This window comes from Euleptes europaea, chromosome 5 (genome assembly GCF_029931775.1).
Source record: "Euleptes europaea isolate rEulEur1 chromosome 5, rEulEur1.hap1, whole genome shotgun sequence".
Classification (NCBI taxonomy): domain Eukaryota; kingdom Metazoa; phylum Chordata; class Lepidosauria; order Squamata; family Sphaerodactylidae; genus Euleptes; species Euleptes europaea.
Genome location: NC_079316.1, coordinates 49,314,329 through 49,337,216, shown reverse-complemented (window position 1 = coordinate 49,337,216; position 22,888 = coordinate 49,314,329). Strand labels below are relative to the sequence as shown.

The window sequence follows — 22,888 nt, the reverse complement described above, 5'->3', positions numbered from 1 at the left end:
CGCCATAAGTCAGCTGCGACTTGAAGGCACTTTATACACACAGGACAGCTGCAGGAGTAAAGAACTTCAGTTTGCTGAAGAGAGTATTAGGCGTATTTATACTTCACTTGTAGCCCATTTGGATTAGGATGTTTTCATCCCCCTCTCCACTTAATATAATCTTGTCCCCTCTTTTTTTTTGCCTTCCTCTGAAATATCGGGGAGTTTAACAACTTAAAAAATGTAGTAGTTGCATGGAACTTGCCCCAATAAAATTTGCCTTGGGACGTCTGCATGGATGGTGTTTGTTCGTGCATGGAGTTTAACTAATCATCATATTTAGAATAATAGAATAATAAAATCATAGAGTTGGAAGGGACCACCAGGGTCATCTAGTCCAACCCCCTGCACAATGCAGGAAATTCACAACTACCTCCCCCACAAACCCCCAGTGACCCCCTACTCCATGCCCAGAAGATGGCCAAGATGCCCTCCCTCTCATGATCTGCCTAAGGTCATAGAATCAGCATTGCTGACAGATGGCCATCTAGCCTCTGCTTAAAAACCTCCTGGGAAGGAGAGCTTACCACCTCCCAAGGAAGCCGGTTCCACTGAGGAACCGCTCTAACTATTAAAAAATTCTTCCTAATGCCTAGACGGAAACTCTTTTGATTTAATTTCAACCCGTTGGTTCTGGTCCGACCTTCTGAGGCAGCAGAAAACAACTCGGCACCATCCTCTATATGACAGCCCTTAAGGTACATTAAACTGGGAAGAAATTTTTTTCCTGATTTGACAGGCTGGTAGTTCTTGGGTTTTAGCTTGTTTGTTTTGCTTTGATGTCATAGCTTGCGTCAGTTGCTTGAGCCATCTGGAGCTGATTGTTCTGCAGTTGACTTTCTGTGCTTTGGACAATTCAAGTAAAAATGCAGCCCTACAAGAAAAATTCTTGAGAGTAACTCAACATTGTCTGACATTTATCAGATTTCAATTATCCTTACTTCATGTTATTCTGGCTGTAGCCAGGATGCTAATTACCTACAGCTGATCAGCAGCTACGATTCTCAGGTTTAGCTTTCGCTCACAAGGGTGGGAAACATCCCATTTCCACAAAGCAGAATACCGGTACTTTGTTTTCTAAGGACTCAAGGTGAGCTGTAGCAAGTAGTTTCTAATGTGCAACTGTAAGCTTTTATTTGTATTCCTATATCTGCAGTTCCAATAATGTAGCTGCAGAATTCTACTTCCCTGATGGTACAGGGGACAATCTTTCTTTAATTACATTTTTCTTTCTGGCTGTATCATATATTTTCTACAGTTTTGCTTGTAGAATAGATTCAGAAGAGACCAATTACTCATTATGATCCTAGTTTTAAAGCTGTGTGTAATTTGAAGCTGTTGTGTTGTACAATAGTGGTGCGTGCCAACTTTATTTCTTTGTTAAAACTGAGGAATAAATCAAGCTTATTAATGGAATCTATCTGTGCTGCTTTGCTGAAATAAAACGCTTCAGCATAAATATAGCATTCAGAGGAACAAGTAGATTGCTTTGTTCAGTCACATTTTATCTACCTTGTTACTTTCTAGGACTCTTGTATCAAGAATATCGGGATAAATCCACACGTCAGGAGATAGAAACTAGGCGGCTGCAGGATTCACAGACAGATATTGAAGAGTGCACAACTACTGAGGAGACACCATCAGAAAAAGAATCTACAGATACAGTGGAAAACAAGGCCGTTCCCCAGATTAACCTGCTCAGAAACTCCACTTCCAGGTTTAATTTATGGCAAGATCTTCCCGAAGTCAGAAGCAGTGGTGTTCTGAATATTCTTCAACCAGATGAGATCAAACTTCAAGAGGTAACAGCTGCTTCAGGGCAGGGTTGGGGTGGGGTGAAGGGTGTCACTCTGTTGGCATGCTAGTGAACATTGTTGTGACTTGAGTCATTTAATAAGAAGGCACAATTTAAGATTAAAGCTAAAGTATCATTAAGATACTCTTTTGCAAGGTTTAACTGACTCTGTTTTCCAAAAGAAAGAGTCAATGTACATTCTGTCCCTTTTGCTCTGTAACCTCTATAATATAAGATTGTATTGGTAGAAGTACTTTCAACAGGTGATATAGCCAGGGCTAAAGTTGCTAAAGATATTAAGGAATACTGAAATTATGGAAGGAAATTGCAGGGGAAAGCTAAGTATTTGCATGAGATCTCATTTTGGAAGATCTTGAAGAAATGCCCACTCCTGAATAATTGTTTTTGGGCCATGCATAATATGAGCTGTATGGCAAAGATATATAACTGAAAAATTAAACTGTAACAAGTCAGCAAAATGCATGGCACTCACCCAGTAGCTCTTTAAGAACTCATATGTTAAATTGTTGATCTTTTAACTAAAATCAGTAACTTATCATGAGAACTAGATTTCCTATCTTGAAAGCTAGCCAACATTATGTCACTTTTACAAAAGGATCTCGGGGAAGAGGGGACCTGGGGAATTAGAGACCTGTCAGTTTAATGGGTCCCAGGTAGATTGGTAGAAGCGCTATTAAGGCTAGAGTCGATATGAAGAATAAAAATCAGCCTGGCTTCTGCAAAAGGAAGGCTTATCCCACCAACACGTTTGATTTTTTTTGGAAGTGTCAACAAGTTTGTAGATAGAGATGATCCAATGGCCACATTTGGAATACTGTACAATTTTTGCCACCCCGTCACAAAATGGATGTGTTAGAGTTGCAGAAGATACAGAAAGGGGAATTAATGTGATCAGTTGTGGTGGTGGTGGGGGAGGTAGAAGAATGCCTATGACAAAAGACTGCAGAGGTTGGGGCTTCTTTAGAAAAGGGGGGCATGATATATGAGAATCAAATTACCCATGATATGTAGAAAGACTGACTAAAGATTAAAACAATGTCCTACAATCTGAAGTCATTGAGTGAATTTGGCAGTAGGTTCAGAGCAAACAAAAGAAAGTAGTCTTTTAATGCAAAACATATTTAAATTGTGAAATTCATTGCTAAATGCAGTGATAGTATCTTACCCACTTGTCTAAACTGTTTTAAAGTTCACGTTATTTGAACCAGAGAGGTTTCATTTAGTTGACATAGCCAATACAAGGTCCTTCTGATTACCTGATGCGTGGGACAAACAATAGAGATGGATGGTCACTACTGTGTTCTGTCTGTGAGCTTCCTAGAGGCGATTACTGTGGGAGAAAGAATGATGGAGTAGATGGGCCTTTAATTGAATCCATTGTGGCAATTTGTGTGTTCTTATGCTATTTATAACAAGAAAAGAACGGAATACTGTTCTTGGTTCAGAATTCAGCATCCTGGGAGCCTCTGACTTAATGTTTAAAAAAGCAAGTCTGTTACTCCTGTGGTTGCAAAAAGTGGCTTATTTGGCACAGAATTTAGATAATCTTGCAGCATGTTTTTCATGATGAAGGCCATTGTGTCTACTCTCATTACTATCAATATTAACAGTGTACTTCTAGAAGATACAAAATCAGTGTAATCCCATTGTCCAAGAGATTGATTTATAACTGTTCTAGGTGAATGATGTACTATCAGTACATACTTGCCTCTTAATATTTGATTTTACATGTATTTTCTACTAATGTTTTAATGATTCCCTGCCTCTGTTCATTGTGGAAAGCTTATTTTCTGAAGATGCTAACAAATCAGTTATTTTTCAGATTCATACTTTCTACCGGGTTGATTTTTTGATTCTCAAAATAGCTAAAACATGTAGTACTGGCTTTAATGTTCTCAGGAAAGGTTAACCATTTCTGATTCACATTTTGCATTAACGCTGGCCTTTTATGCATGATCTATTTCCACTGGATCTGCTGCTCTCTAACTGCACAGTATTTGCAATCAAATTCTCAAAACAAAAATGTTGAGCTTCTGAACCTTGCATGAGCCCCCCCCCCAAATGCTGCTTTGTAATTGGCTTTGGTGTGTTTTTTGGAAATACGTCACCAGCCCCCGCCAGCCCGCAGCAGGATTCTTTCATTTGATCTGAACTGAGTGACCATTTTACAGCCAAAACAGAGAAGGGTCCAGACAGCCCACCCCAACCAATTTCTTTCTGCATAACTCAATGCAGGGGTCATAAGAAAACACTCACACTGTCATTTGTGATGTTCAATCTGAAACTGACCTACATTCTCTGTGAAACTGAGCAAATTAAGCAGCCTCATGGTATTCCAGCATTATTCTCTCACTAGTGCACATGATAATGGCTTTGAGGAGAAGGGTTGGATGAGGGGGACAGACCTGTGGGAGGGAGAAACGGGAATGGGCATGGGGGGGGGGAACCCGAAGTGATAAGTATGCACAGGACCAGCTTTCGATTTGGGATCAAGGCAGACTTTAAACTCTGAATAAAACAGCATTCCGAAAATGCAGGAAAATTCGAGGGGAAAGTGAGGCAACTTCTGAAGGTCAAAAAATACATGCATAATTAAAACGAAGCCCCAAAGTAGTTGGAGGGTAACGGCGATGGGAACAACCTGTGCATAAAAGACCATTAGTTTCATTTCCTATTTAGTGACACCCAATCTACAGACACTTTATGGTCAGAATCTCAGGGTTTTCTAAAGCAGAATTAAGCGTGATGGAAGTTTTTTCTCTGACCTTGCACATCATAACTAGGACAAACTGAGTTAAGAATGTGACTTAATTTAAGTGGCTTTTTTGCTTGATGCTTGTTTATGGCTTGTTGCTAAGATAATCTTATTTAAGAAGTGTTTTAAGAATGTATAGCAAATAAATGCTATAAGATGGTGAAGAGAGATGGAATGAGAAAATAGTAGACTAATTATTCGGACACATTAATATACAGTGAGTAATTATACAAAAAACTATTTTTAAAAACAAAGAGTTCAAAGATATCAAAAAAAGAGGCAGGAAACAGATTTGGGAAGATAGAAAAAAGTGGCGTAACACAAAAGCAATTAAATTCAAGACTGAATTTCGTTTATAACAAAGTACGGTTTCAGATATAATCAACAAATTTTTGCACGAGATTACTCAATGAGAAATGTTTACATGAGAGAATTTGTAGAGCACTGATACTTAAACTGTATCTCATCACATGTAGAGTACGCATTCAGACAATCCGCAAGGCAACAAAAAAGAGAAGGTGCTGAGGTTCTCTTTAAGAGCAAAAAGTTGCAAATGTCAATTAGTAATTATTAACTACTTTTCTTTAGGAATGAAGGCCAACTGGGAAAGGGTGCTGGGAACTGGGAGCACCATTTCAGTAGGGAGAAGGGGAATGGAGGGACAAAATTCACAGCAAAATCAAAACCCTAGCCTTCAGGATTAGGCTTTAAACATTTTATGATCATTTGTTGTGATTCCTTTGTATACCTCGTAGCAGCCAGAGGAGTTATCATGAGTGGTGACATGCATTAACATATGTGACCTGAAACACAGATGGTCTTACCTGCCCAGCCTTCCCTAAATGACACCCATGCTAGGGACAAGAGAGGCTACTTTGAAATGGGTCAGTAAGAGCCTGTACAGCACAGAGCATCACCTTGTGTTCAGGCCTTATCACTCTAGCTGCTAGAGTCTAGCACAAGGTCTCTGCACTTTTGTTCTGGCACTGGGAGCTGGCCCTACAGTAACAGCCACCGGAAGGAGCTTTTTCAGGGAAGAGTGCAATTGTGATTGTTCTCTTGTGTGCCATTCTAATGCATGTGGCATGTTTTCCAAGTTTTTAATGCTGCTGCAGGTAAGAACTGTAGCAAGGATGTTTCGCTGTGATTTTAGATATAACCAAGTCTGTTCTCTGCTCACCTTGTACAGGATGCCAAGGTAGCAATTACTAATCACTCTAAATCTTCTTTTTCAAATTTGTATTACACTTTAAACATATCAACGTATGATGAGTTATTACAGTAAGACATACAATACTGAATGCGCAAGGCGGACCTTAACATATAAATGTCCATAAATCAAAGTTCGTATTACTGATGTTCAAGGTTGTAAAACAAACATCCATCCAGAATTACAATCATGTAATAGTTGGAACACCAGGGAAAAAAAGATTTAAACTTATCCGGCAGTATAAGCCTTCAGCGCCGAGATTGAGAGATGCACAGTGTTCCAACTATTACATGATTGCAATTCTGGATGGATGTTTGTTTTACAACCTTGAACATCAGTAATACGAACTTTGATTAATGGACATTTATATGTTAAGGTCCGCCTTGCGCATTCAGTATTGTATGTCTTACTGTAATAACTCATCATACGTTGATATGTTTAAAGTGTAATACAGATTTGAAAAAGTAGATTTAGAGTGATTAGTGGCTGTGTACTGATAAATAACCTTCCTGCATAGGGATTTCCATAACCTTACTTCAGTACACTTCCTGTTTAAGGAACAATTACAGCACAGAACTCTGCACTACTATAGGAGAAGTCTAATTAGGGTGTCCAGAAGTACACTACGCTGCACCAATTCTCAAAATAGTTACAAGAAAAGAATTGGTAAACTTGCCTAGAAAAGGGAATCATATCAGTGCTTTTTTTGTTGTTGAATGCAAGACTGCAAGAGGCCACAAGTAAAAAATAACATCCAGAATGGGTGCTGTATCCTAAAGCATCAACACATGGAAAATGTAAAGAAAATTAGTGATGGTTCCTTGAAAATATTGGAAAGGCTAGATTTATCATTATCAAAACAGGCATGAAAAGAGAGTGAAGGAATGACCACTGATCTATAAAGAAAGCAAATAATTGTTGGCTAAACTGATATTTCCAAAACTAGATGTGAATCTTTCTTGTGAAGTCTAGTCAGTAAGAGATTGTGTGCAAAACAAAGGAGAAATAATTACTTATGACTTTAAGTTTCTAATAAATATGAAAACTACTTTAAGATTATGTTAATTTAAAATTATAGTAACTGCACAATATAGTGTGGCTGAAGTGTATTAGACCCCTGGGGGTTATAAGAAGAGGGGGAAATCACTAATGCAATAATGATAAAAATGACATTATTGTTGATGGATAGCTTTAATTATCTAGACATCTGTTGAGCATCAAGACAGAATAACATGAATCACCAAGGACATTCTTGAGTTATATGGAAGATAATTTAATGATGCAAAAAATAAAAGAACAAGTTAGGGGAGACATTACTCAGGTTCTTGTACTGAGGTGACACAGAGGAAATGACCAAGAATGTAACAGTAATGGGGGAGGCTGGTGACAAGGGCCTATCAATTACATGAATTCATTAGTTTATTACTGCAGTTTAAAAACATTTTTCACTGTAATATTGGACTTCTTGTTTCACATGAAGGCACGTTTGGCTATGTAACATTATTTTTCTTTTAATAGACATAAATATGCTTTTGCATTCTTGTTTAGTTCTGTCTTCACATTGCTTCTCTACAGTCTTCTTTTAGTGCATGCTGACAGCACTGTGTTGTATATATGGATTTGCTAATCTAGTTGTGCTTTCCCATGGTTCAGCATTTTAAACCCAGAGGAACTTCCTTGGTAGAATGCACACATGATATTCCATTATAATGGGAAACCTACATAGATTTTTTCAAGGAGGTTTAGAAGATGGAGGCTAGGGATGTAATGGAGCTATCCTAAGCAGGTCTACTCAGAAGTAAGGCCCATTTTATTCAATGGAGCTTAATGCACTGACGTTCAAATCTGCGTTGTAACATTGCTTATAGTGCTTCTCTGAATTTTCACACCCATTTATAAAGTTAAAAAGGAGGATTTTGAGCAGTGTGAGAAACCGCTTTGTTAAATGTTTGTTTGCAGCTTCAACACACTGCTTTAGTAGCATTTTTTGTTCCCCCCTTTACACTTCATGCCTGGCCTCACCAATGAACATGATTATGACACAGAAGCATGTGGTCAATCAGATTTTGCTACATGGAAGTGTCACTGATATTTCAGACATGGCAGTGTCACTAAAGTCCTTGCATTGCCCTCATTTTTGATAGGGGAGAGGGACAGCATCCTGCCTGTGCAGACAACTGGACCAATGCATCATGTCTTGCCACACTGTCTTGCCATCCATCAGCAATGTTTTCTTTCACAGGTCCTAAAATGTTATGCAGCTGTCTTTTGATATTTCAATATATCCAATTCTCAACATGGCCCATCTGTAGAAACTTAAATCCAGAGCTTTAGGCTGATCCTGCATTGAGCAGGGGGTTGGACTAGATGGCCTGCCTGGCCCCGTCCCACTCCATGATTCTATGGAATCATAAACAAGACAGCTCTTTCAGCAAACCTGAGAAATGGCCCAGGTTTGCAGAAATCTAAAATAAGAGTTGGTTTTTATACCCCACTTTTCTCTACTGAAAGGAGTCTTGAAGCGGCTTAAAATCACCCCCACTCCAACAGGCACCTTGTTAGGTAGGTGAGGCTGAGAGAACTGTGACTGGCCCAAGGTCACCCAGCAGGCTTCATGTGTATTGGGCAGTTAAAAATAGATTGGTCTAAAACCCCCAAATACTATAAGCAGTGCCTGTAGCTTTAAGAAATGAATACCCTTGGCAGCTGTTGATAGGCAACCATGACTGTATTGCCAGCCTTTGAGCCTTGGTTTCTGTCCATAAAAACAGGTGGGAGTGCCCTTTTCAGGGATGTTTTTGGCCTTTGAAGGAGGACTCACTGGGGGCAGGCCCAGCAGCCACCACCCAGGCCCAGAGACTTACTACCACACGACTTGCACGACTCACTCAGGCCTGGCTGCTTACAACGGATCAATAGCAGCAACCCCATGAAAGCCAGTGTGGTATATTGGTTAAAATTTCAGACTAGGATTTGAGAGATCTAGGTTCAAATCCTCACTTTGCTGTGGTGCTTACTGGGTAGCCTTGGGCCACTTACAGACTCTCAGTCTAACCTACCTCACAAGATTGTCATGAGAATAAAATGGAGGAGAGGAGAATGTAAGCTGCTTTAGGTCCCATGATTGAGAAAGGTGGGGTATAAATTAAATAATATAGCTGAAGATGGGGAACAGGTTGGTTGTTGGGTGAGAAGAGAGAAGGAAGCAGGGAAAAGTGAGGATATGGGGCTGCCAGGAAGAGGAAAAGAAGAAATAGTGGGATAAAGGGGCAAGTGAGGTGCCCCCTCTGCAAGTCCTTGCAGGTTCCCCATTGCACAACTGGGCCTGGCCTGACAGCTGGCACCACACAACTGGGCTGTAGTTTTCCCAGACAGAGGTTGCAAAGGGGAGGAAAGGATGGAGCTGATGGGGATTAAGGTAGGTTGGTTGGTGGGTGGGAAGGCCAAAAGGAAGCAGGAAAAGGGAGAGACTATGAGGACTTTCAAGAAAAAGTGGTGGGAAAGGGGAAAATGAGATGTCCCCACATGTCCTCAGGGTTCCCCTGCTTCTAAGCTATAACATTGTTCAAAGCTTTTTTACTAGGGACAACCTTGCCAATATGCGTAGACCCAGTGATTCCAATTTCAAATTCCTAAATTACTTAAATTTAAGTTGTTGGTTTTCACTGACCTGAAGTCAGCTGCAGTAGGTAGAATTAGAGTCCTTTTATCCCTTAGAAGCTCCAGAAAATGGTGGGCTTAGAGACCCTTTGGTACAAGATTTTTCTCTGCTTTGCCAGGGTTTCTGGCATCTGTGCTCTAACTAGGCCCTCAGGGCAACTTTAGAGTCATGCTTGCAACAGGTTAATTTTGTACTGTAGTGACAAACTGTTATTGAACACATATCCATATAAGAGGATCTGTTTATGAGTATAATTATTACTATCCACATCAGAATGTTAGTAAGATTTACTAATATAATTAGAAATTATGAGCAAAAGGTGACAGGTGTAGTCAGTGGGTTTATGGGCGTTCGTTTGTTAAACGCTTTCTTGAAACAGGCAATAACAATAATTGGAAAAGCATTTTTTAGGTGTGAGGAATAATTGCTTTCTTCCTTTGATTATTTTCCCCCTTCAGACTGTTTGCTACCATGCTCAATTTATTTCTGTCTTTTGTCTGTGTTATGTGCTTTACTGAAAGTGCAACATCACTATATTAAGCAATTAGAGAATAATTTACTCTGTGAATTTCACACTCATCCCTGATAGTTAAAAGCTCACAATAACATTGAGGCCTGAATGTTTAGCCTCTTTTCTTTATGTATTTCTTTTCCCACAGACATTTCCCTTTCATTTGTAGAACATTGCTGTCAATGCCTTTCCCTTCCCAACTGCAACTGTCATAATCAGCGGCATAATTCACATCAAATTATGCAGTGGCATTAAAAAATTTAAAATGCTATAATAATGGGGAAACAATGACATTCCCATTCCATTGCTGTAATATCTTCTATAGACTTAGAGAAATAATAATTTCATGTGACATTTTCAAGACTGAGTACTGCAGAGAAAGTGCTTAGATTGTTGTTGTTTTAAATGTGCAGTCCCTGATCGATCTGTAACCATCCATTGTTGTATGTGTGTTGCGGCTGCAAATAGGAAGTGCGTCCCATTCAAATCAATTGTATATCCATCAAGTTCAGTAGGACCGAATGAGCATCTGTGTCCACTGCAAGTGGAGATTTTCTTGGTTGGACTGGGGCAAGTTTCCAAAATGTACATATTGCATCTAGGTTGCATAAAATAGTTTATCAGGCTCTCTTTTTCCAGCTAGAGTTAGATATGCATTTTAGGGTGGGCCACTTGTTGCAGGTGCTCCCAGTCTCCTTTGGTCTGTGTAGACTATCTAGAGAGTTGATATGCAGTCATTATACAAATTATGCACACACGTTTAAAAGTGAACAGGTGACAATGACTGAAGTGTTTGGTGTCTTCACATTCAATTTTGGGATTTTGCAGGCCATGTTTGAATTGGTCACTTCAGAAGCTTCATACTACAAGAGCCTGAATCTGCTGATATATCATTTCATGGAAAATGAGAGATTGAAAAAGATTCTACATCCCTCAGAGGCCCATATCCTCTTCTCCAATGTCCTGGATGTCATGGCAGTCAGTGAGCGGTAAATCTCTTTAACAATTACTATGAGTGGGAAAGAAATTCTTTTGAGAGATTAGAATTTCTCCACCTTTTATTTCATGCCGTCGCTGGAGTCTGTAATGGAGGACTGTGCTTGTCTTCTAGCTGCCTAGATCAACATTTTATTGTATTTGTCCTGCTTTAATTTCATGGAGAATTACACCATTTCAGTTAAGTGCCACACTGAAACAACTCTATTGCAAATTCCTGTACAGTTTACACAGTCTCTTCTTTTGCACTGGAGCAACCATGTATGAAACACCATGCAAGCCAAATGGAAAAACAGGTTTCTGCCATGCTATTGGTGCTATGGTTATGCTAGGTGGAATGGGAAACAAGGGGAGGATAGTGTAGCAAACCAAGAATTTGGCTGACTGCTCATCCTTGCAATCACAGCCCCACCCTTCTTTTTGATATAACTCTAAATGCCTGGAGGGGGGAGCAGGACTTGAGGGCAGTCCAGAGGGAAGATGACTTCTCTTCAGGCTGCCTAATAGGACATAGAGGGTGAGTTCTGAGATCCAGGCATCAGTTGCACTGCGTTTTCAATTCCACTCACCGCCTTTGGAACATAGTCTCCCAAGTATGCAATAATTTTGTGCCACAGGGAATCATTGGAAGTACAGTGTGTGCATAATAGAACAGTGATAGAGCAACTCATCCTTAATATGACAACCTGATATTTTTCCAGATTCTATACCCATTTATTGTATCACAAATTTTGGTGGGAACCTTGACCCTCTTCAAGGTACTAAAGTAAGAACTCTGCAAACACACATTTTGAAAATATCTTTATTAATATATGCTTTCAGTTTACATTCTGTGACTTGATTAAGGACTAAAATTAATTACAGATCAGTGCAGATCCAAGTTATATTATAGCCAAGTGGCAGATTTCCTGGCTTTCATCGCAAGTATCTGCCAGATTTTCTGTCGCAGGTTCAGCACACATGCCACTGACCCTCATTCACATCTACATGCTTGCACATTCCCTTTCACACTTATACACATACAAACACTGCCTTTTGTTCATAGAAATGAGATACTTCTAAGACACATACCTTCTGCCTTTATCCCATCTCCATGGAAAGCGGGACATGAAGTTTTACTTCAGAAAAGATATTGCCCCAAACTTCATCTTTAATTGATCATATCTAAAAAGATGGAGTTCTGAAATTTCCTCAGCAAAGTCCAGGCACTTAAAATCCCCATTAAATTTTTCATGCTTACCCAAGAGGATAGCATGTGTCATTTCGTGAAATCTGTAGAAAACACGGATTAATGAAATCTCTTCCATTCAAATAGTACACACAGTGGAGGTAACTGGATTTGTCTCAGCATTCATAGTTTTGGATTATAATGTGATGATACATTTCCTGAGTTTTTACTGCTCAACATCAGTTAATAAAGTTTCTGTTTTGATAAAATGCATTGTTTTCAATGACAATATACAGCTAAAGAATTATATCACTGTCAGTAAGCATTAACAAGAACATAAGTGCCAAGATATGCAGTTTACTGCATAAAAATAAATCAAGCAAGTTTAAAAGTGAAGAAGTCCTTCCTTTAATCTTCACTTTGCTTTTCTGTTTTGGACATTTAAAAACAATGGGTATTAGAACCAATGAAAAATTCACAAAATAGTGAGGATTTTGGTTGGTCTTGATGAAACATATTACTCCACTATTGTTTTTGAATTTACTTCTTATGGGCTGAAACATCTACCTAGAGTTTTTGTCTGTTTTGATATCTGTGATTGATTTCTGGGTTTCTCATTTAGTTTCCTCTTGGACCTTGAGAAGCGGGTAGAAGAGAACATTGTGATATCAGACATCTGCGATATTGTCTATCGTCATACTATTGACCATTTCTCGGTGTATGTAACCTATGTCTCCAACCAGACATACCAGGAGAGAGCTTACAAGCAAGTTCTGTGAGTAATGATCTAAACATGTTTTGCTTGCTAAAATAAAGCATCTGGTAAGCATCTGGTAATAACTATATACCTCACAAGGACAAAATGGTTTAGATACATAGGGATAACTTACTCTCACTAAAATGTAGTATATTTTAATGCTTACACAAATCCCATGCCATGCTGTTTCGGTCCCTTAGCCAATTCTGTGCAGTTTTTACAATGTATTGTACTAAGAAGTTAATTCAAGCATTATGCATTGTGTGCTGTTTGGATAACTGTCATTGAATCCATGAATGCCAAAAGGCATGTGTCATGCAATTATCTATAGTAGTAGTTCAGGTCAGTTGGATTGGCTTTTGACAGGGCAATGCTGTTTCGGATGTGCTTCAGTGTACATATGGCATGTATAAGCTGATAAATGCATCTGCTTAAATTCTGCCTGCACCGCAGGAAATATTTTTCTTTGTTGAGTTGTCAGCTTGCTGTTGTTCCTCTTGTGCTGTAAGTGGGAACAGATACAAGATAAATTCTGCAGTTCTGTGTAAATATACCTGGAAGTAAACTCCATTGACTAGAGTGGGACTTACTTCTTAGTAAACATGCATAAGCTTGCACCAGTAATTTATTAACAGCCTTACAGTGTCATCCGAAGCAAAACTTCACTGTTCTAAGCCAACTGAAGTCAATGGATTTAGAAAAGCGTAGTCCTTCTCAATATTGCACTGCTAGTTTATTTGCACAATTCCATTTTCTCTGTCTCATTTGAACTCTTCATAGTCAATTGACAATCGTCTGTGACAATAAGGGCAATAGTGCTGCATTATTTTGCTCTATAACAGTAAGCGATACATTTACACCTTGAGAGTCATGGTTTCCCATTATAGTCTGCCATCAAGAGCAGTTAAACTGGCTCAGAAAATCTGGTTTTAAGGTTTTCTATAAATGTATTGTAATATTATTAATTATTTATATCCTGCCCTTCTACCAAAGTAATCTGGCTGGTTTATTTCTGATTTGGTGAGGTAGTAATTCTCTACTCCAAACTCATAAAGAAAAAGATCATGGGAACTGGAAAATGTTTGCTGCTTTCCTGAACACAGATCTTTGAAAGTTTCAGACATTTCCCACTCTTTGGTTACGTTTTATTTCGAGCACTTTGTCTTCCTTTCAAGAAAATAGGGATATGCACTTGGAAATGACTGAGAATCATAACTGAATCCCCTGTTTTAATTGCCTATACCTTATAAGGAAAATGTATGATACTTTGGCAATCTCAAACGTGGTCATTGCGCTGGTACCTCATTGTCTGCTTTTTCATAATTGCATGAAGCAAAGGCAGGAAAGAAGAAGGTGCAGGGGGAGGGGAAGAGTGAACCACCATTGGATAATCTGGGAGGGGTCTCTTACCGCCAGAAGAGACAGGGTATGTTCTTCCTGAGAATCACTTGTGTGCACAGTGTTCTAATTTTCTGCCAATGATTGCACTACCCCAGTGACTCGGAGAGGGATTACTTGATTATTTATAGCAGTGGGTGCTGTTTTCTTGCTGTTCTCTACTCTGATTTGTTCTGGTGTTGTACTTCTGCCTGCCTGCCTTGCTTGGCTGAAGATATGGGGAAGGCTACCCACACCCTTCTCATGAGAGTGCTTTTGCAGGTGACATGGACACACATTTTGCTTCTACTCAATCTACTGTTGTAAAAAAAGATAGTTGTTGATGGGGGGTGACAAAAGCAGAGGATAGCTGTGTTACATTCCCTCCCCGATGCAATAGGTAGGACATCTGCAGGGTAAATAAGCAATTTCTTTTTTTTCCTTTTTTTTTTTGCTATCTGGAAGGCATGTAGGCCAATTGCGGGCTGGAAATAGGGAAAATGCCTCCACTCCCAAAGAAAGGCAGGGCCAAAGAAAGTAAACACAAAAAATAATTGATGAGGAAAAACAACTTCTATCTCTACATCGTATATCAAAGAGGATGAAATATCTGAGATCTCTCAAGATCTTTAATTTCATACAGGCATTCCCTAATATAAATTGACACCGCATCAAACAGTTGGTGTTATTCCCACTATGGGAAAAAGCAGGCAACCTTCTGTTCACTAAGGCTGCTGGGATCTATTCCCTCCTGCACCTTACTTTGGTGTTTGAAGCATTTTTCGCCTAGCCTAGCTCCTATACCAGAATTCAGCCAGGCTGGGAGACAATTGCTGAAATCAACAGTCTATCAAGGCAAGGGTGGATATGAGCTAAATTTAGTCTCCCTCACCACACCGTTTTTGTTTGAGGATTCTGGAAAAAAGCTCACACACCAGTGTTGCGCTGCCTCCCTGTAACTGCTCTGGAAGCAAAAATCTCAGTTGCCCTATACAAATGAGAGCTCTGTCTGAAATTTGATGAGGAATGTACCTTCGATAAGAGGGGCACAGGCCATGAGCATGAATATACAGTTGGTTAAAAAATGAAAAAAGGTAAGTAAAAAATGTGGTTCCCATTGAGAAAACCCCAAATCCAGTTGTTTAAAAACTAAATTGAACCCAGTGCAAAAAATGGGAAAAAAATATGTGCCACACCCCCTATTAAATAAGCTATTACTTTTGGACCATTCCGGTAGGGTGGAAAAACTGTTAACTTCTTGCTCCGTGTGTGTGTTTTTAATATTATTCTCAGTGAAATAAATATTTAAACCAATTCAGTGCCTACAGCATCCCCTTCCCTATTGTTCAGTGGCTTTTGAATCCCTAACAGTACAATCCTAAACAGCATTATACCCTTTGATTTCAAGCCCATTGATTTCAAGGATATAACTCAGTTTAGGATTGCACTGTAAAGCTAGTGAGGGTTTGAAAGGAAAATGGCAATATTGCCTGTCAAAGGTTTTCCTTGCTGCTGTTGGTGGCAGTGATGGCCCCACTGTGTCCTGCTCAAGCCAGGCTATCAGCTAAGTTATTGCTCTACCTGGAGGTGCAGTGGAGAGAATGTTCATTAAATATGTAGGTCAAAGAATATGGCAGCAAAAATACATCCCTCCATTACAGGATAGTGAAGTCTCTAGCTCATTAAATGGAGCTCAGGGCAGACTCCAAGTACTGAAAATACTTCTGGTCATGTGATTGCATTTTTACTGACTATTGTTATTGTCTTGGAAGGAAAAGGAGCGGATCATTTCAGACCTTGAAACTTAGCATTGTTTGTCAATGCTGGTGTGCCCCTTCCATGTATAAGGTGTCATGCAGTCGTCGTCCCCAATAAAAGGGCCTGTTGCTAAGGGATACAAGTCAATGTTACCTGCAATTCAATTATAGTTACCCAGATTTAAAACCCTTCAGTGCTCACACAGAAAGTGTACGTTCAGGAACCCATCTGGACATACTGAGAAGAAGGTCTGTCTGAGTAATAGTCAGTATGTACGTTCAAACTCAGTCTCATTTATGCATATTATATACAGTATGTATTGTATTTATATCCTGCTTGTCTCCCCAAAAGCTTGCATTCATCCAGACTATCAGTTGCCCTGGAGCAAATGGCTGCTTTGGAGGGTGGACTCTATGGCATTATACCCAGCTGAAGTCCTTCCCTTCCCCATACCCCATCTTCTCCAGGCTGTGCCCCCAAATCTCCAGGAATTTTCCAACTCAGAGTTGGCTTCCCTGGGGATATAATCCTATGAGCTGTGACAATTTGAAAATGCTGATTTTTCCTCCCATATATTGTACACTTATAAACAGGAAGCTCACCATATTGGTGCCCTTGTTTTTGTTAAGAACCCAATACTATGAATTTTGTTAAAGCGCAAATAAAAAAAATCATGAACTCCTTTTCTATAGCACTAAATTCACACTAGCAATAGCACTGACAGATCTCTGCTTCCCTCCAATGCCAGATAAGTTTTTCATCCTGTCATTTCCAGCTAGGCCTAGCTTAGTTAAATCACTTTGTGGAAGGCCTTGTTCTTGTGACTGTATGTATTTTACCTTACCACAATAATCTAACTGTGTAAAGATGTATAATTATGCCTCTCTGACTCATCTACTTGGACACACATTCCATTCACGCACACCCACACACACAGCATATGCAGCTAAGTCTGTATGTGCTACACATGTGAAACCTTTACTCTGACTTGCACATTAAAAGCCTATTTTTCATCCCCTAATACTATAAATAGACCCCAGCTTTAAACTAAAAGTGTTAAGAAATATTTTTTTCACAATTCTCAAAGAGAGAACAATGCCAAATGCCATGTCTGAGGTACATAGTATCGTGGTATAGAGAACCAAATGCAGTATGTCAACTACTCACACAGGTTTAAATCACAAGGAAATAACGACAACAACAAAAACTCTTTTCCATCTGTCTCTGTTGTCAGTCAGGACAAGCCAGCTTTCCGGGAGGTAATCTCACAGTTGGAACTGGATCCCAAATGTAAAGGACTGCCTTTTTCATCCTTCTTGATTTTGCCTTTTCAAAGGATCACTAGACTGAAGCTGCTGGTACAGGTACATCATCTTTATCTGTCAGTCACTCATGGCTCACCCCACAGTGCCCTATAGTGAGCTAGCTTAAGGCCAAAATAGATGAGACAGTGTCCCTGGGTCTTACCCAGGGATACTACTGCCATTTTAAAGCCAAATGTGGACAATTAAAAAAATGCTATGATGGCCCAATTATGATCAGGCCTATGGCACAGCAGAACCAGGCACTGTTGTGTGCCTCCCTCCCCCCATGTGCCTTTTCATGTACTGTATTGGAGAGAAATGGAAGGAAAGGTTTTCCCTTTGTGCGGGGGGGGGGAAACAAATAACTGGAAATATTAACTGGCCTTTTATGAATGGGTTGTTTGCTTTGCAATCCCTGCCGGACTGCTTAGGGGCTTTGTTGGAGTTATGCATTTTTCCAATCTTCAAAAGTCACTTTGCTCCTGTCTCATGCTTTCCCCGCATTTTCCCAATGCTGTTTTACCATGAACTTGGTCAGTTTTACAGCGAGTGCTTTCAGACATTGGGGATCCAACAGAGCCGCGCTGATTTCCCGCCCTCCCTGTTCTTATGATCCCTTTAGTGAGATAGCCAGAAACAAATTGGGGGGTGTTTGGACCCTTCTCTGCTTTGGATGTTAAATGGCTACTTGGTTCAATTAAACTGAAAGAATCTCTCTGTGGGGCTGGTGGGGGCTGGTGACATATTTCAAAAAATACACTTCAGCCAACTACAAAGCTGCATTTTTGGAGGGAGGAATTCAAAAGCTCTGCATTTTCACTGGGGATGCATAATTGATCACAAGGTACTCCTAAAATTTCTTTGGGACAAAAAGCCCCCATGCATAGAGTTTTAAGAATTCGAATGAAAGAAAACTGCATCTAGAGAGTGGAAAACCCAATGCAAACTTCCCGTGCATAAAAGGCCACTGAATAGCTTAAAGTGGGGAGTGGGTGACAATGTTAACCTCAAATAGAACCTGTTCCTAGCCTACCATTTTATAAAGATTTGTAGTAACTGTGAATCGAAGACAGTATTATTTCTATAACTTCCTGGTTTGTAATCTGGAGTAGAAAGTATTTAGGTGAATGACCATCAGCCCTCTTTATAATGCTTGAACTTAATTCTTAGCTATTAAAACCGGAACTGCTCAAAAACATTTATAGTACCAAGTAGGTGTGAAAGTTAACACAACCCTTCCTGCTTCTTGTGCAGAATATTCTGAAGAAAGTAGACGAAAAATCGGAACGGGAAATCACTGCCCTTGAAGCACACAAGGAATTGGAAACAGTAAGTTTGGGCCACATAAAATTTGTAAGGATGTTGATGATTTTCATATGCTTTTCTAATATAATTCTGTTAATCTTAATTAAATAAAACCAGGAAAGTAGTCGAGGTATTACTATTATACAAATATTCTCTCCACTGTTTGTGGCCTTAAAGCAAACTGTTTAAGTGATTAACTGAAGAGGCATTGCTGAGTTGAAAATTAAACATGTGTACATTTGTAATCTCTAGTGGGAGGGCAATTGGAGGAAAAATACCTGAGTGCAAAAGCTTTTGTCAAACACTTGAAGGTGACGAAATCCATAGAGAGCAATAGTTTAATTAGTTGGCATCAGAAGGAGACTGTTAGCAGGTCAAATTTCATCCGTGAGTGCAAACTGGTTTTCCTGACTCAAAACTGCCTGGGTCATGAAACACCTATAATGAGCTCATTTTGAGTTCCATTTCTGTGAGGGCTCTGAGCATGCACAGTGAAATAAGTGATGTCTGTTTATCATCTTCTGTGTGCTGGCTGCCTAGCTGTATATTTTGGGCTAGGCCAAATCACTTGTCTTTAGAGATGGATATAGCCAGTTTCCTGTCTAGGAAAGTTTTGGTGGAGAGTCATTTTCTTTCTGAATCAAAAGGCGAGGGAGGGAGCAAGACATAGGAAGAAGAACCACAACACTAGGGTTGCCAGGTCCCCACTTACCTTTGGCAGGAGGTTTCTGTTGTGTGGAAGGGGGGGTGCGTGCGCGCGCTGACGCGCCACTTCCGGTTGTAAACTGGAAGTGCCATCTGCCATGCACGGCTGCAACAGGTGGCACGCTCGCCCTGGGGAGGGCGAGGGGAGGGTTCCCGCTGGCACGCATGTGGGCCTGTGCGTGTATGATTGCCCGCCAACCCTCAGCTGGTCGGCGGGCAGAGGGGCACTTTACCGGGGGTTTGCCTGCCACCAGCAGGCACCTGGCAACCCTACACAACACAGACCAAGTTGGGGGAAGAGTTAGGCCATAGCTTTCAGTTGACTACAGGAGCATTGGCACAGCATGGGAATAGATCTTGCACTGGCCGACCCACCTGCTGCCTCATATTAACCTGTCCCCCCAGCCCATCTGCCGGGGAAAACTGTGGAGTGGCAAACTCAGGATTCACATGGGTGCAAGGCACTGCATGATTCCCTTGCCATTTGGTGGCAAGAGCCACTCGACAGCTCCCAAGTTTGGCAAGCTGCTGAATGTCTCTACCCCAAGACCTTTACAGGGGTCCCTAAAATGGGGGAGAGGGGTGTGCAGGCATGGCCTTCACCAAATGGAAGAAAAAAGAGGGGAATAAGACTCAACCTAAAAACAAAAGCTGGGTACCCGAGGTTATATATAAACACTGTAAATATAATTTATTGGAAGCACTATGTAAAGGTTAATTTTTTTAAAAAAACAACATTAAAATAGCACAATGGCATATCCTAAGGTTGACATCTGTAACCACAACCAAATGCGTTTCAGCCTATTGGACCTTCATCAGTGGTTAATTAAAACCCATGTTAGCCTGCACATATTTACATAAATAAATAAATACATACATACATATACAAACAGTTCAAACCCAGCCAGGCATGTATATAGGTTGTAAAATCTATTACCAATTACTCAAACATCTGGACAGATTGGTTCTAGTTGTAATACTGGTTAGTATATGTCTCTCATATACTATCTATGCAGGTATCAACCTAGTAGAGCAGTGCTCCACCAAATGGATCCATCCCAAAATCCAAACCGCCCAACCAAGCTGTGATGAAAAAGAAGTGATAATAACTACAAGACCGAAATGCAACCCATAACAGATGAAATCTGAGGGAGGATGGGAGGGAGAGCTGTGACCATATGAGGATGAGTCCTTGGCAGCGGGTGGACCAGAGTGGAAACCCTGCTCTCCAGGTCCACATTGCCCTCTGCCCCTCCCAACCTAGCCCAAGGAAGAAGCACTTGGCTAGCCCTGGGCTACCACAGAGGCCGTGCCACCCCAAGCCCCATGCTGCTGGCTCAAGCCAGCTGGAAGGCCTCCTTCCCCTTGCTCCCAGCCCTAAGTCGCAAACGCAACCCCAGGTAAGTATGGGGTGATTGCTTCTAGCCACCAAAATATCACCCCTTTGGAGTCTATTTTGAATTATAGAGGCCTTGGTCCTGGAGATTAACCTATGGGTTCCAGGGGCCACTGAGGCTTCACTGACCTAGTAAGCCATAATTCTGCCTTTGGGCTGAAACTGTGATATTATTATGCCATGAAAACACAGAATGCCATCACATATTTGTGGCACAAACTACTGAAGTCATCTATACGTGTGGTGGAACTCACCAAATTCTAGAAAATGTGTTCTTCTGATCCATTCTGATGTGCCTCCACCTTTGGAACTAGAGTAGTATTTTATAGCATCTCTGTGTGCAAATTGAATCGCATATGTTTGTCTGTACTTAGGCAATAGAAACAAAATAAAATATTGCATGCCAGAACCTTCATCCATCTAGTATTGCCACACATAATATTCTGCCTTTCTCTGGTCTATGTGGTACAGCACCACCACTGAAACACCAGCTCACATGAAGCATGATGTAAATGAAAAGCAAAAAGCTTTCTATATTTTCAGCAATATAGGTGCAGCAAATTTAAAAACCAGTGTACTTATGACATTTTGTATAGAGCTGTAGAATATTTGAACCAAATAGCCATCATAACTATCAAATACAGTGTATGGAGTTAAATGAACACAGGCATCCCAGTCTAAACACCTAAGCTGGCAAATCTGCCTCCAGGGCCACTGCAGTGAGTGTGTGAGATGCTGACCAAACACTTCAAAGTTGATGTAAAGGATGTAAATCTATAAGTGCATATGAGAATCCTTCCTGCCAGATCACTTGGAATGACAAGAGAGTAGAAACACATGCTTGGATTCATTAAAAAGAAGGTCTGTAGCTCAGCCCTCAGCGCTAATAGATCTGGAACCACAATATTCATATTTGCAATAAATCCTACAGATTTCAATGGATTGTAGATTAAAGCAAGGACCACATGCTAAAAAGAACTGTGCCTAAATATGTCAGTTTAAATAGGACATTCTGTCCTACATAACTTATGCATGTCATCCCAGGGAAGTTATGCATTTTCATTTTAAATTTTCAGTTTAAAATTTGAAAAGACAAAACAATAAACAGTGAAACATTTCTTTGGGCTATGGCTGTTGTGTTCTCAGGAGTTGATGGTATGAATTCCTTGGCTTGTATATCTCCCTTGCCTTTTTCTGAAGGTGCTGATCTTGAAGCAGCTCCAAGGAAGGTAGGGGGAGGGGCTGCCTCATTAAGTTTCTCTCAGGCTATTGATGGTTCCTTATAATGTTGCTTTAATAACTACCGTTAACCAACTATTTTGTTCAGTTGTTTTTATGTCAGTCAGCCATAGATTCTGAAAGAGCCATTCACAGGAAAAAAACATTTTGATATGTGAAACATCAGATTTCAAGTAACTAAGTGATATGCTATGGAAAACTGGAGGTCTCTGTGTGAGATGAGGGGGAGAAATGTGCTGGGAGAGTATCTTTTGAGGAATTGAGAGTTTTAGAAACTAACCTCTCCTTCATCCAGTTTAATAGAGGTAGAGATGTCTGCTTTATCATGGAATGTATGTCTAGACAGACAAATGTGTTGCTAAACAGTGCCTTTGTGCCTTGATCTATAAAGCAGGAGCAGAGTGTCAGCAATGCTACAATTCCCTTGTTTTCTGCAGAATAGGTATTTAGTAGTAGGAGGTTTTACTTCTACCAGTCTTCCAACCTGTACTTTGCTAACATGGGTCTGGGACCCCACAAGGCAAAACCTGAAAAGTTTGGATTATTCAAAAAAGCCGAATCACTTATATTTGGCTTTTTCGGCTTTTTGAAAATGTTCAGGTTTATTAAACCCGAACCTGAAAAATATGGGGAAAGGTGTACAACACTAGTTCATGTAAATAGTAGTCGTAGTAGAATTTATTTGTATGTGGCCATAGGCCTTCACAAAACATCACCCACAGAGTAGGAGTGAATATAAATAGGTCACCCCCATGTTAAAGAAAATTTTAGCATGATGCTGATTGGCCATCGGCTCTTAAGCTTTTTACCCCCCTCATAGTGAACCTGCCTTTATGGGGAAATGGCCCATGGTTGTTGCTTCATTCTTCCCTTTTGACTTTGGTATTTTGA

General features: G+C 40.2%; 1 protein-coding gene across 1 annotated transcript in view; it reads left to right on the top strand.

Annotated features, from left to right (window-relative positions):
- Window positions 1–22,888, top strand: part of NGEF (neuronal guanine nucleotide exchange factor) — a 44,155-nt gene that overhangs the window by 5,421 nt on the left and 15,846 nt on the right. Inside the window, exons 3-7 of the mRNA XM_056849625.1 lie at window positions 1,567–1,841; window positions 10,821–10,981; window positions 12,779–12,931; window positions 17,283–17,412; window positions 18,607–18,681. Coding sequence (XP_056705603.1) covers window positions 1,567–1,841; window positions 10,821–10,981; window positions 12,779–12,931; window positions 17,283–17,412; window positions 18,607–18,681 — 794 coding nt within the window. The remainder of the gene's footprint in view (window positions 1–1,566; window positions 1,842–10,820; window positions 10,982–12,778; window positions 12,932–17,282; window positions 17,413–18,606; window positions 18,682–22,888) is intronic.